Here is a 14030-nt window from a genome sequence, read left to right on the forward strand (position 1 = left end):
GGAGTGGGCCAGGGTCCCTCACAGCTGCCTCAAGGTCAGTGCCAGCTAGGGATGCAGCCACCACAGGGTTCTTGAGACCCAAGGAACCCACCCCAGGTTCCTCATCCCAAACCTCAGGCTCCAAAGCCAGCTTTACTCCAGGTGTACCTGAGGCGGGCAGGTCAGTGGGCAGGGGGTACTCCTTTGTCCACAGGCGGGCCCAGGTCCGGGGGTCTATCCGGAGAGGTCCCAAGCTGGGGGCCAGCACTGGCCGTGCTCACACAGGCCTCACTGGGGACACCCGGCACCGGCCATGGGGAGCTAAAATTGGAAAGTGGCGAGTGGGAGGCAGCTGACAAAGCTATTTCGCAGGCTCTTCACCGTGCTCCGGTTTCAAGCTTCTGCTCCATTAACCTGATCCTCAGGGCCTCCCTGCCCCCACCCGGCCCATGAGAAGGTGCCTCAGCCCTCAGGCTGGCAGTGGAGAAGTCAGGTCGGGCAGCCCCCCGGTAGTGGCAGGGGCAGCGGACTGGCTTCTTCAATGAGAGACTCCAGGGGCCTCACTGAGAACACTCAATCCTGTCCCTAGTCCACTGTGTGACCTTGACAGGTCCCTGCCCTTCTCTGGTCCATAACGCCTCCATCACTGCAACAGGGAGAATGCTGACTTTAGCGGCCCAGAGGAGCTGGTTTCAGAAACAGTGAGGGAGGTTTGGGGGAGGATCTGGGGCAGGACAGGGCTCTGCCAGCCACCTCTTGCTCAGCCCAGACCGAAAGGATGCCTAGACACGTTCCTCCCTTTAATTTGGGCCCATGGGGCCCCTGGGAAGGCCCTAGTTTAGGTTGGAGCAGAATACAGAGGGCACAGGTTCTAACTGAGGTCCCAGAGATGACCCAGGACTCCTGGGGATGAGCTAGGCCCTGGCAGGAGGGAGTGGCCAGGCTCACCCTGAGCCCAACGCTGGTCAGCACCTTGGGCAGTGGCCAGCAAACTCCCTGGTGTCTGCCTGGCCCAGCCTAGCCCCACACCCACTACTCCAGGGCACCTCTTCAAATAGCACTCCTCCAGCCAGCTTCCAGGGCCTGAATACAGAGCACTGAGAGAGTGGGCCGGTGTGGCCACGGACACAGGCAGGAACCAGGGACGTGGCAGGCTGGGGCTCAGGGGCTGGGTGGGGTAATGGGGGTCGGTGAGAAGCTAGAGGCTGAATGAGAGGGATGGGGGCTTGGTGCTAGGGCAGGACCTGCGAAGGCCCTGGGAAGTAAAGGCAGCTCAGGAGCAGGTGGGGATCACAGAAGGGTGCCCTGAGGGGGTGGGGTTTTGTCAGAAACTGTGGGAGATTTACTGAGGGGGAGTGGGGATCCTGAGGGCCAGAAATACAACTGAGGTGATGCAGAGGGAATTTCTCCACGTGAAAGTCATCTGAGACCTTGGAGGAGCAGTTTGAGCAGAGGGTGGGGACCGCTCCAGCTGAAAGGTATGGCGGAGTGAATGAAGGTGAAGAAGGCAGGCTGAGAGTGAAGAGAATGCTTTCATGAGCCTTCAGTGGGAAGGGCGGGAGCTAGAGTGGCAGCTAGGATGGGGCACCAGATGGTAGGGGGCCTGGGAGGAGTGGGAGATAGGTCGGGGGGAAGGATGGTATGAGGTCCCCAAGGGGCAGGAAAGGCAGTTTCTCTTCAGAGTGGGGTCCCTACTACCTCAGCGAGGGACCAAGAACTGCGCTAGGCAGGGCTGGGGGGCTTCGGGGCCCTCACCCGATCTTTCTCCCTCAGCTCCATCCAGGCTATGGGCATCAAGACAGCGTTGCCCGCGGCAGAGCTGGGCCTGTACTCCCTGGTGCTGAGTGGGGCCCTAGCGTATGCTGGCCGGGGGCTCTTTGAGGCTTCACAAGGTAACAGCTGAGCCCAGGGGCAGAGGGGTGGGACCCTTCTTCCCCGGGGTTCTCAGCAAGTTTCTCTGCCCAGCAAGGTCAGAAACTTAAGAGGCCCCAGACTCAAGGGTAGTCCCTAGGCCCTGAGCAGGGAAGGGGTCGGGGGGGGGTGTTGAGCCAAATGCAATCACAGGGAGATTCAAATGCAGAAGAATCAACAGAGACCTGGACAGAGCCAGAGCCAGAGCGACAGAAACAGAGAGGCTCAGACACTCAGGAATACAGAGACCAGGCCCCAGACACACAGTGAGACCTAGAGAGAATCAAAGGCAGAGAGAGACCCAGACCCTCTCGCCTCTTCCCAGGGTGGCATCAGCCTTGCAATAGAAGCAGGTATGGGTGTGAAGGGGTCCCTCCCCATGAGGCCACATTCTGTTCTCAGATGGGGCCCACAGGAAGGCCTTCCGGGAGTCTGTGCGACCCGGCTGGGAGTACATTGGTCGGAAGATGGTAGGTTCCCCACACCTCGGGGTACCTGACCGGGGTCCCTGATCCCTGGCACAACTTTCCTGTCCCAAACCTTCTTTGACTGTCCCCTGTTCCCAATGGTCCCAGATAACAAGAGGGCTCTCAGTGGGGAGGGTCCCTGGCTTGAATTTTAGCAGCCTCAAATCCTCCAGTGGCCCCTCCTCTGTCCTCCTGGGGTCACGTCAAGTCTGCCCAGACCCTGCTCATTTAAGAAACAACTTGAGGCATGCTTCAGCAGGGCCTCCAGCACCATCCTCCCCAGAACACTGCAATAATGGCAGAATGTCAGGCAAGGTGCTGGGCAGAGGGGAAGCTCCGAGGAGCAGAGCAGCCCATATGGGGCCCCTCATTCTTCTCAACCTATCTTCCTGGTACTTGCCACAAGAGGGGAAGGCAGGGACCTTTTGCCACTGCTCTCCACTAATGTATAAGAAGACTCTGGGGGCGGGGAAGGTGCTGGGACCCTGACCAGCCCACTCTACCCCCACCCCACCTTAACCTGCCGGGACCTGCCCCAGGATGTGGCTGACTTCGAATGGGTTATGTGGTTCACCTCCTTCCGCAATGTCATCATCTTCGCTCTCTCCGGACACGTGCTATTTGCTAAACTCTGCACAATGGTTGCCCCCCAGGTGAGCTGGATCTGAGCCACCCCAGCCTCCCCCTCCCTTTCCCCTAGTAAGGGTTGTGGGAAGGCCATCCTGGGGTCCCACTTCCATTTACTTGAAAAGGTAACTGAAGCCTTCTCCAATGGCAACCCACTCCTTCTTGCCTGGAGAATTCCACGGACAGAGGAGCCTGGCGGGCTATACAGTCCATGGGGTGGCAAAGAGTCAGACACAACTGAAGCAACTAACACTTTCACTTTCACACTTTCCCTGTCCACAGCTCCGCTCCTGGATGTACGCTGTGTATGGGGCCCTGGCCGTGGTGGGCACCATGGGCCCTTGGTACCTGCTGCTGCTCCTTGGCCACTGTGTGGGCCTCTATGTTGTCTCACTCTTTGGCCAGCCCTGGCTCTGTCTTGGCGTCGGTCTGGCCAGCCTTGCCTCTTTCAAGCTGGACCCCCTCATTTCCTGGCAGGTGTGTGCTGGGGCAGGGCAGGAGTGGAGGGTGCAGGGGCAGGACCCCAAACATCTTACTCCATCCAAACCCTTGGCCTCCAGAGTCTCCCCAAGCATTTCCTTCACTTTCCCAGCTGTCGTCAACCCTTTGATTACAGAGCATGCCTGGCCCATGAGGCAGTCACCTCCACCTCAGCAAAAATGTCCAGCTCTACCCCAGCACTTAACTAGCACTGGGCGGCCAGTGCTGACTGACGCCAGCAGAGGGAGAGGGCAGGACCAGGCTGGGCCCCTGCTGGAAGCGGGATGGGCTTCCCAGAGGCAAGGGGCACCCTGGTGAGCCGGTGGCCTGTTCTCTCCCATCCAGAGCGGGTTTGTAACAGGGACTTTTGATCTTCAAGAGGTGCTGTTTCACGGGGGCTGCGGTTTCACGGTGCTGCGTTGCACCAGTTTTGCGCTGGAGAGCTGCGCCCACCCTGACCGCCGCTACTCCCTAGCCGACCTGCTCAAGTACAATTTCTACCTGCCCTTCTTCTTCTTCGGACCCATCATGACCTTTGATCGCTTCCACGCTCAGGTGAGGAGACAGACACACTGTGGGCTCCCAAGACAGGACTGGGCCCCTTCCCCCCACCATGACTGGCAGTGAACCCCTCGCAGGAGCCAGAGGGGCTGGTCTCCACACTCGGGGCAGCCGGGATGAAGCGGCGTCTCCCCTCATCTTCAGGTCCCCACACAGTGACTCACCATTCAGACAGGGCTCCTCCCGCAGGCAGGGCCGGCCTCCCCGCTCAGACACTTGGGCGTCCCCTCAGGTGAGCCAGGTGGAGCCGGTGCGGCCAGAGGGCGAGCTGTGGCGTATCCGGGCCCAAGCAGGACTCAGCGTGGTAGCCATCTTGGCCGTGGACGTCTTCTTCCACTTCTTCTACATCCTCACCATCCCCAGTGACCTCAAGTTCGTCAACCGTCTCCCGGACAGCGCCCTCGGTGGGTGCGCGCCGGGCCCAGCACAGGGACGGGGGCTGGGCAGCCACCTCAGAACTGACCTCTGTGCCCCCACAGCGGCGGAGTCACAGCCATGGCAGCGTCTATGGAAGGGTGGGGGAGCGGGGCTTTGCTCTTTGAAATGCGTGGGACTTGGAGGTAGGCTTGCCCTGTGAGGCCCGGAGGGGTATCCTACAGAGGGCGCCCCACTCCACTTGGGGCTTAGGGATGATTTCCACAGCCCGACAGCATCTCCCCAGGGCTAGCCCCGCCCTCGGAAGTGGGGCGGGACCTCCGCGGAGGCGAGCGGGGCCTCCGTGGGGGCGGGACCTCTATGGGGGCGGTCCGGGCGCAAGGACCGCCCCAGGAGCTGGTAATTTTCCGTAGGGAAGGGCTGGGCTCAGTTACCACGCTGGATTTGGGAAGGCCCGGGGCAGGGTAGGGGGCGGGAGGAGATGCCAATGTGACGGCCCCCAGGCAGTAACGACCCTCTGTCCGCAGCTGGCCTAGCCTACTCAAACCTGGTGTACGACTGGGTGAAGGCAGCTGTCCTCTTCGGAGTCGTCAACACCGTTGCGCGCCTCGACCATCTGGACCCGCCCCAGCCTCCCAAGTGCATCACAGCGCTCTATGTCTTCGCAGAGACGTGAGTGCGAGGTCCAGGGACACGCCCCCGGTATCCCCACCTTCCCTTAGCCTCTTCCCCCATGCTCCAGAGCTGGGCGCCTGGCCGATTTAAACCCGTCTGCTCTCCTCTCCTCCCACAGACACTTTGACCGTGGCATCAATGACTGGCTTTGCAAGTGAGTTGGGGTGGGGTGGCGGGATGTCACAGCCATCCCCCAAGTATCTGAGCAGGGCAGTGTCCGGATGGGTCCACGATTTCAAAGGTCACCCCCTGGGCCAGAGGAAGCAAGGCGGGAGTGAGGAGGTCATGGTAGAGGTTTAAGTGAAAGATGAGGATATGGACGTGGGTAGGGGCCCTGGAGGAGAAGGAACTGGCAACCCACTCCAGTGTTCTTGCCTGGAGAATCCCAGGGACGGGGAGCCTGGTGGGCTGCCGTCTATGGGGGTCGCACAGAGTCGGACACGACTGAAGTGACTTAGCAGCAGCAGCAGCAGCAGGGGCCCTGGAGGTGAGAGAATGGTGGAGGGGAGACACACAGCAGGCAGCCAGGACAGGGCCTGGCCCTGGATTGAGGGCATCAGGAAGGAGCGGGCGATAACTCCCAGGAAGTCATGTGCTAAGAAGGACTCTAGTTGAAGGGAGAAGGCGGAGCTGGCAGAAGGGCCTAAAAGGAGTGTCAGAGGAGCAGGAGAAAAGTCAGGATCATGGGACACCCTGGAAGCTAAGGGAAGCCCATCCTGGCATGGTGGGGGCAAGCAGGTTGGATGCTGCTGAAGCTAGAGACTGAGCATGAGTGTTTGTTGCCTGCAGGTTTTCAGCGTTTCCCCGGAGACACAGGGGCAGGGGAGGAGAGGGAAAGTTGGGGGGTGGGCACTGAGGAACTGCAGGGAAGTCCCCATGTGGACAACCCCTGGAAGAAGTGTGGCACTGAAGGGGGACACACAGGAATGGCTGAAGGGAGAAGTAGGTGTTTTATAGACAAGAAATGATGAGGCATACTTGGGTGCTGAGGGGAATTATTCAGTAGAGGGAAAAAAGTTGACAATGTAGGATAGAGGGGTGATTGATGGAGGGTGGTCCCTGAGAAGGGAAGAGGCAATGGAACCAGTGCCAGGCAGAGGTCTGGCTTCAGGACAAGGAGGAGGAAGAAAAGCCAGTGTGGATGCCGAAGAATGGTGGGTGAGTGTGGCAAGGTGAGGGATTCTTCCTGAAGCCTTTGGTTTTCTCTGTGAAATAAAAGGCAAGGTCATCAGCTGAGAGCTGTTTGGGGATGGAGGGAGGCAGCATCTATGTGCCTCCCTTGCTTAGATCACCACACACCCACTCATACCTGCAGGAGAGATGAAGGTGGAGTAGCCACTGCAGAGCCTGGGAGAAGAAGCTGACGAGAGAAGCTTTGACATTGATGGCGCAGATAGTGTGGGAGGCGGTGGATTTATGGATTCTAATATGCCAAGGTGTGGCATTCTTCCCATTAGGGTTTAGTTTCTAGGGTGCAGGTGAGGAGGAAGTGGGTGATTTGGGCTTTCCCAGATGGGTGAGAAGGAAGAAGTAAGGGAGAAGGGTGTTTTAGGTTGTGATGATGACTTATTGAATATAAGCCTGTTAAGAAGGGTGGTAAAAATAGAAGGGCATCAGGAGATGAGGACTGTAGGGGGAGTCAATGAGATTGAAGAAGTGGAGCTAGGGAGTCAGATCAGGTGGGGCTGGGTGAAGGATGGGAATCAGGAAGAAGTAAAAGAAGTGGTGAAAAAGTTGGGGTGTGGCCATGGGAGTGGGTGACTGGAGTGGAGTGGAGAAGAAGTCACTGGAAATGAGGAGGTCAAGTAACAGAGACACTGGCTATGCAACAGGTCTTCAACCAAATTTATTTAACAAATATTTATTGAGTATCTATCTACTGTGTGCCAGGCACTCACTGTTCTAGTTTCTGGGGATACAGTAGTGAACATGGCAAAGACCCTGAACTCATGGAACTTAGAGTCTAGTGGGGAGAAACAGACCATAAACAGGTAAAAAAAGAGAGAGAGAGAGAGAGAAATAATTTTAGAGAGTGGTAAGTGTTATGAAGAAAGTAAAAGAACGTAATGGGATAGAATCTTCTTTAGTTGGGGTTCAGGCATGCCTCTGTGAGATGAACTGAGACTTGAATGATAGGCAATTTGGAAGACAGATTTCCAGGCAGAGAGAAAAATAGGTACAAAGGCTTCAAGACAGGAACCAGCTGTGTGTCTCTGAGTGTCAGAAAGACTGGTAAGGGAAAGCACAGTGAATGAGGCAGAGAATGGTGGGTGATGAGGTCAGGGAGGGAGGCAGAAACCAGACAACGTGGGATCTTCTAGCCGTAGGAAGGTGGTTGAGTTTTAATGAGGAACTATGAGGGAGGGTATAATTGTGGAAGTGAGGTAATCTGGGTTACACTCTTAAAAGATGCCTTGACAGGGAAGCCTAGAATGCTGAAGTTCATGGGGTCACAGAGTCGGACGTGACTGAGCAACTATAACAACAAAAGCTGCTGTGTGGACGATGGACAGTAGAGGGCAGAGGCAGAAGCAGGGAGGCAACTTGCTGCTGCTGCTAAGTCGCTTCAGTCGTGTCTGACTCTGTGCAACCCCATAGACGGCAGCCCACCAGGCTCCCCCGTCCCTGGGATTCTCCAGGCAAGAACACTGGAGTGGGTTGCCATTTCCTTCTCCAATGCATCAAAGTGAAAAGTGAAAGTGAAGTCGCTCAGTTGTGTCCGACCCTCAGCGATCCCATGGACTGCAGCCCACCAGGCTCCTCCGTCCGTGGGATTTCCAGGCAAGAGTACTGGAGTGAGGTGCCATCACCTTCTCCGGGGAGAAAACTTAGGTCCTTGCAATAATCTGTGTAAAAGGAGATGACCTCCTGGACTCGAGTGGTGTTACTGGAGGCATGAGCAGTGCTCAGGACTGAGAGGAGGCTGTGCAATTTGCTCACTTGGATGTGAGCGGAGAGGGGAATTGAGAATCCAAGATGGGACCAAGAGTTCTGGCAGCAACCGAATGGATGGTGGCTGAGATGGGAATGAAGCAGGTTTGGGCAGGGATGAGGGAGTCAGTCATTCATATGAGGTGTCTGGTAACAGTTGGATTTATGAGTCAGGAGATACATTTGAGGCTCATCAGAATAGAGACGGCATTCAGAGCCTTGGCTGTGGATGAGGTCACTTGAAGAAGGAAGGTAGCTGGAGAGGACGGGAAGTTCAAGGCTGAGCCCTCCATATTTTCAAGTTGGATAGAAGCGGAGCAGCCACCTGAGGCTCAGGATATTGAATATGCCCCGGATGATAGTGTTGAGGAAGCTGCCCCCCTTTGTGTATCCTTTGCCCACCTCCCACCTGCCTTTTCCCACACTCCCACCAGCCCCTTTTTCCACTTTTCCTGCAGGTATGTGTATAACTACATTGGTGGGGAGCACTCTGCGGTGATCCCAGAGCTGGGGGCCACCATAGCCACATTTGCCATCACCACTCTGTGGCTTGGGCCTTGTGATGTTGTCTACCTGTGGTCATGCCTTAACTGCTTTGGCCTCAATTTTGAGCTCTGGGTACAGAAGCTGGCAGAGTTGGAGCCCCTATCTCAAATTGAGGTGAGCAGAGAAGGTCTGGGGCTGGGGTTGGCTGGGGCCCTGGAGTGGGTGGCACTGCTGACCTCTGGAGTCTTCCAGCCACACTTGACTCTCAGTCCAGAACTTTCTCACCACCACCCTCCTGGTCATCAGGGCTATGACTCCTCCTGTGGGTGTCTGGCCCTCCCTTACCTTCTGCAGGGTGGGGCCCCTGGCCCTCACTGTGTTGATCAGGCTGCGTCCTCTCTCCAGGGTGCAGTTTCCCATGTTTAACAGAGGGAGAGCTGACGTGTGAGTCTCAGAGACACGGGCATATCCTAGGATCCTGTGGCCATGTGGGCAAGGCCTCTGACTCATTGTATCCTCTTTTCCCCTGGGCCTGTTGCCTCATTGCCAATGTTTTCCTGGACCAAGCAGACCTCTCTGTCAGAGCAGATGTCCCGCAGGGTCCGAGCTGTCTTTGGGGCCATGAACTTTTGGGCCATCATCATGTACAACCTTGTAAGCCTGAACAGCCCTGAGTTCACAGATCTGGTCGCCCAGCGCCTGCTGCTCTCAGGTGAGGGACAGTGGATACAGAATGTGCCCTGCATCCACTTCGAGAATCGTGACCTCCTGAAATGTCCCCACCCCACCGTAATTCCTCAAGGACCCAACAGGGAGGGGACCATCAAGTGGGAAGAGAAGAGTCATGGTGGGGGGGAGGGAGGCTCTGTTCCTAGGACCCATAACCTGTTCCCCACCCAGGGTTCCCCCAGACCACGCTGGCCATCCTGTTTGTCACCTACTGTGGTGTCCAACTGGTGAAGGAGCGAGAGCGAACCCTGGCTCTGGAGGAGGAACAGAAGCAGGACAAAGAGAAGCTGGAGTAGGGGCGGAGGGGAAGAGGGGTGGGTTCTGCTCAGCTCTTCCTGGGCCCTGGCCCAGGCCAGGCCAGATGGGGCCTGACTGATAGAATAAAAGACTTTTCTACCGTGGTTCAGCCATTCCCTTCCCCTTCCTCCCATGGTCTCCCAGCTCCTTGTCCACGCCAGATAAGGAGCTAGAGGTCCAGGGAGGGGGCTCAAACTCTCGGCGCACACAGAGCATGTAGGAGACACACATGGACGGCCAAGGCCACCGACCTTGGCAGCCCAGCAGCTGAACACAAGGAGCCCCAGGCCTTCAAACCACCTGGTCACTGCTGCTTGGAGCATCTCATCCCAGACTCTGAGCTGCTTGCTCGGAAGGCACTTTATTCTTCTCACAGGAGGAGACTTACTCAGGCTGCAAGGTGCACTCGATAGAGTTGCTCCCCACCTGACAGGCGAGGAGGCTGAGCCCTGTGGGGCATTTACCGGCACACGGCCAGGCTGGGGCTGGACCAGGGTGCAGCCTGACACCCCATGAGCTTCTGCCTCATGGACCAAGAACACTGGGGGATATGAGACACTGGAGAAGCCGAAAGTTTCTTATCCCTGCCCGAAGCCCCAGCACTGGGCACCGATTTCCCTTTCCCAGCTGAAGCAGTCCCTGGGGCACCATGATGGGATGGGATCCAGGTGGGCTCTGCCTCTGCCAAACTCCTCTGCTAGGGACTCCTCCCTGGAGTCCCCACCCAGAAGGCCAGGCCTCTGTGGTCTGCAGCATAGGGGACAGGGCACATTCAGGCCCTCTGGGCAGGTCACAGCTTGGTCAGGCGCAACACGTTGAGCCGCACAGGTAGGAAGGTGGCGCCAGCAGCGTAGGCGATCTCCCGGAGGACCCCCTCCCACTTCTTCTCGTCCTCATTGTATCTGGGGTGGGAGGAGTGGGGACAAGGATGCAGAGCTCAGTCAGCCAAGTCCAGGGTCGGACCCAACAGGAAGAGTGCAGCAGGCCACCCCTGGGAGGTGCTGCCTCCCAGCCCCAGGCCCACCTCCTTCCTTTCCATGCTCTGGGAAAGGGGTGGGCACCTACCTAAAGAACACCTACATTCTAGGAAGGGCTCCCTCTCAAGAATTCCACGCTCTTTTTTTTTTAACCACATAGCATATGGGGCCTTAGTTCCTTGACCAGTTATGGAACCCATGCCCCCTGCATTGGGAGGATGGAGTCTTAACCACTGGACCAAGGGAAGTTCCAAGAATCCCATATTCCTTGAAGTCCACCTCCTTCCAGGAAGGTCTACACCTCCTCAATCCCCTCCTCTTGAGAATTTCTGAACTGAACCCTCGAAGAAGTAACCCCCACCACCCTCAATGTCTTGGGTCCTGTTCTCCCAGGACCCAAGGGTTCTCCCAAGGTTCTCCCAGCAGCGCTGCTCCCTAGAGGCTGCCTGCAGCACTGGCATTGCTGAAGGTTCAAAAGCTGCCCCAGATGGCTGAAACCTCTCCCGACCACCCCCAGGTAGGATCAGCCAAAGAAGCAAGGCACTGAGAAGCTAGGATCCAGCTACTTCTCAATGCTAGTCCAGCTCTCCCCTTCAGGAGGGAGAAGTGAGGAAAAGCCCACTCTGCTCCCGGGGGCCAATTTCTGTGGGTCTGGGTCCTAACCTTGGCATCGGCTTCTGACTGTGACACTGCTGATACTCCACAGTGGGGTGCGGGGCCATGTGTGCACACCCAGACTTTCCCAACCAAGTGGAGAGACCCTGGGCTAAGCAAGGCATGTCTGCTGTCCCGTCCCCACAGGGTTCCCTGGAAGGGGGTCAGCTCTGCCCCGCCCACGAGCCTGCCAGGTGCTGCCTCGGTGCCCAGCCAGCCTTGCTCACAATTCCTCTTACCTCCCTGGTGTTGGGGGGCAGGCTCACCTCCAGATGTCGTTGAGCTCTGTGGGAACCAGCTCCCCGGACTCAGTCTCCAGAGTGGCAAAGCCACCGATGGCATAGAGGGTGCCCGCCAGGCTGACCAGGCTGAGTGAGCTGCGCTCCTGTGGGAAGGCCTCAAAGGGTGCCCACCTGATGGGAAGAAGGGGGCATGAGGGGGGTGACCGCATGGGCCTCGGCAAGCCCAGTGACTGTCCCCTGCCAGCATCCATAGCTTCAGTTGCAACCTTCAAAATTCGACTCCCAGGCACCCATTCTGCAAGCACAACCTCCTCTTCCCTGACTGCTCAGGAACACCCTCTGGTCTTTTCTTCTTCCCCATTTTCTTGCCCCTCACGTTTCCCTTCATTGTGCCCCTATCATCCATCCAACCTACACCCGGTGAAACCCACCAGGGACCTCCCCAAGGTCCCACCTTTGCTCCTAAACCAACTTCTACTGGTCACCTCAGTCACCACTGAGACCATCCTGTGCACTCCTGCCCCTTCTCTCTTCTCCCCTTCACAGCCCAGACCCTCTCAAGCTGCCTTCACTCCCCTAACTCCTGAGGGTGGACCTCCATCCCTCCAAAACTGCTCTCCTGACCACCGGAATCCAGGGCCCACAGCACACACCTCTGTTGACATGACTTTCTTCACCTTGCACCTCCCCAGCCTCACCGCGTAGGCTTCCTTGCTGAATAAAGCATCTGTCCCTGCTGTCCCTCAGGGCCTGAGCCTCAGCTTCTCCCATTCACACCCTCTCTCCTGAGGGAGCTTGTCCCCACGGACTACTGTTGACCCCCAGATCTCACCCCCCAGCTCAGCCCTTTCTCTGCCCCAGTAGGCTCCTCCTGGATACACCCAAGCACCTCACATCCACATGTTCTAAGTGGACCCTCATTTTTCCTACCTAACTTCAACAGTTCCTCGATAAATGACCTCCCAGCCTCACTCAAAAGCATCCACCTCTCCCTCTCACCCCCACCATCCAATCAATTGCTAAATCCTGCTTCTTCTGTCTCCTGAACTCTTGCTACTGAGTTTGGCCTATGGACCAGCAGCATCAGCATCAGCTGGGGGGTTGTTAGAAATACACTCTGAGATCCCTCCCCAGACCTGAGATCCCTCCCCAGACCTGAGATTCAGAATCTGCATTCCAACATGACCCCCAGGAGATTCGTGTGCATGTGAGAAACACTGGCTAGACCTTTTTCTGGTGCATCCTTTCTGCCCCATCACTGCTGTACCCCCAGCTCCAGGCTACCATCAGTACTTGCTACCCAGCTGTACCCCCACCTCCTGGGAAATCCCTAATCTCTTCTCTACATGGTCTGCCATGAGGCATCTTGGTAAAACACAGATGGGAGCTTAAAACCCATCAGAGGCATTTCACTACTCTGGGGATAAAGTGCTTCAGCCCACTGGCCATCTCTCCAGCCCCAGTATCCACCATCCCCACCTCCCTTCACCCACCACGCTCTATCCAGCCTGACCAAAGCCCTTTTATCCAATGGGCTTGCCTTTTTTTTTTTCTCCTAACTGCCTTGGCACTAGCCTTCCTTTGCCTTCGGGCATCCTCCCACTACCCCTTTAGCTGGCGGAGTCCACAGTTTTCTTCCTGACCTCCCTCGGCAGGGTAGCTTCTATCTTGTTTACTGCTCTTATCTCTAGCCATCAATCCAATGACCGGTATGAGTCTCTGAATGAGGAACCTGGCATTTCCTGGGAGATCTCGCCTGCAGACCAGGCTGGCCATAACACTTGCCCCATCTTGTAGGGGAAGCCCACCTCATTGCTGACCAGATTAAAGGGGCTACATCTGTGCTGATGTCCAAGCTGAACAGTGGAGACTCAAAGTAGGTGCTATGATTCCTGCCAGGGCAGACACAGAGAGGGCTGATATAGGCCCAAAGCCACGGGGCCAGAGGGTTACAGTGGGGACCTTCGTCCCTGGCTGTCCTGTGGAAGTGGGTGGGGAGGCGGGAAGCAGCCATACTTGTTGTCTGCAATGCTGTACACCTCGGCTGAGCTGGTCAGCCCTGTGTCTGTGACCCCAGCAGCTACAAAAATGCGGCCGTCATGGATGGTGGCCCCGAAGAGTGAGCGCGGAGTCTTCATGGGCGCCAGCTCCCTCCACTCGAACTTTTTAGGGTCGTAGACCGACATCTTGTTCAGGCACTTCCTATGGGATCGGGGTGGAGGGGTAGTGAGTGAGAAAGGAGAAGGCGAGGGGCAGAGCCGCCTCTTTCCCTTGGCCCAGTCCCTCCAGCTGCCTCCCAAGGCTGGCAGGACAGACCCCTGACAGCCTCGGGGAGACTCTGCTTCGGTTCCACCCGCCGACCCGGCTGCTGCACTCCCCCCTCCAGGCCCGGGCCTCACCTGTTGCTGCCCTTCCCGCCAATGACGTAGACCAGGTCCATATGGGAGAGCACCGAGTGTCCGTACACGGCATAGGGCAGCGGGTCCGATTCGCCCCATTTGAACGACCTAGAGGGGAGGAGAGTAAGGCGCTCTCTGTCCGTCTGCCCACCACCCAACACGTGGTGTTGGGATGCACCCGACTTGTTAACCGGAACTCCCCAGACCGCTCAGCTCCCGGCTCCCACGCTACCTGCCAGC

General features: G+C 57.3%; 2 protein-coding genes across 4 annotated transcripts in view; one reads left to right on the top strand and one right to left on the bottom strand.

Annotated features, from left to right (window-relative positions):
* The window catches only part of HHATL (hedgehog acyltransferase-like), a 16704-nt gene extending 6933 nt beyond the window's left edge, over positions 1-9771 (top strand). The window contains exons 3-14 of one of the 3 annotated variants that reach the window (XM_010835427.1): positions 5-34; positions 1753-1871; positions 2293-2360; positions 2897-3010; positions 3267-3461; positions 3810-4019; positions 4258-4429; positions 4928-5072; positions 5194-5229; positions 8465-8666; positions 9063-9204; positions 9393-9622. In XM_010835427.1, coding sequence (XP_010833729.1) covers positions 1766-1871; positions 2293-2360; positions 2897-3010; positions 3267-3461; positions 3810-4019; positions 4258-4429; positions 4928-5072; positions 5194-5229; positions 8465-8666; positions 9063-9204; positions 9393-9517 — 1515 coding nt within the window. In that variant the 5' untranslated portion in view covers positions 5-34; positions 1753-1765 and the 3' untranslated portion in view covers positions 9518-9622. Of the gene's footprint in view, positions 1-4; positions 35-1410; positions 1458-1752; positions 1872-2292; positions 2361-2896; positions 3011-3266; positions 3462-3809; positions 4020-4257; positions 4430-4927; positions 5073-5193; positions 5230-8464; positions 8667-9062; positions 9205-9392 lie in introns of those variants that run through there. The other 2 variants (XM_010835429.1, XM_010835430.1) reach the window with 2 other exon arrangements.
* An 89-nt stretch (positions 9772-9860) lies between these two features.
* KLHL40 (kelch-like family member 40) overlaps positions 9861-14030 on the bottom strand; it is a 7428-nt gene continuing 3258 nt past the window's right edge. The window contains exons 3-6 of the mRNA XM_010835426.1: positions 13791-13898; positions 13408-13593; positions 11416-11562; positions 9861-10420 (exon numbers count right to left, since the gene is read on the bottom strand). Coding sequence (XP_010833728.1) covers positions 10309-10420; positions 11416-11562; positions 13408-13593; positions 13791-13898 — 553 coding nt within the window. The 3' untranslated portion in view covers positions 9861-10308. The remainder of the gene's footprint in view (positions 10421-11415; positions 11563-13407; positions 13594-13790; positions 13899-14030) is intronic.

The sequence above is a fragment of the Bison bison genome, unplaced genomic scaffold, assembly GCF_000754665.1.
Source record: "Bison bison bison isolate TAMUID 2011002044 unplaced genomic scaffold, Bison_UMD1.0 scf7180017864043, whole genome shotgun sequence".
In the NCBI taxonomy this organism is placed as follows: Eukaryota; Metazoa; Chordata; class Mammalia; order Artiodactyla; family Bovidae; genus Bison; species Bison bison.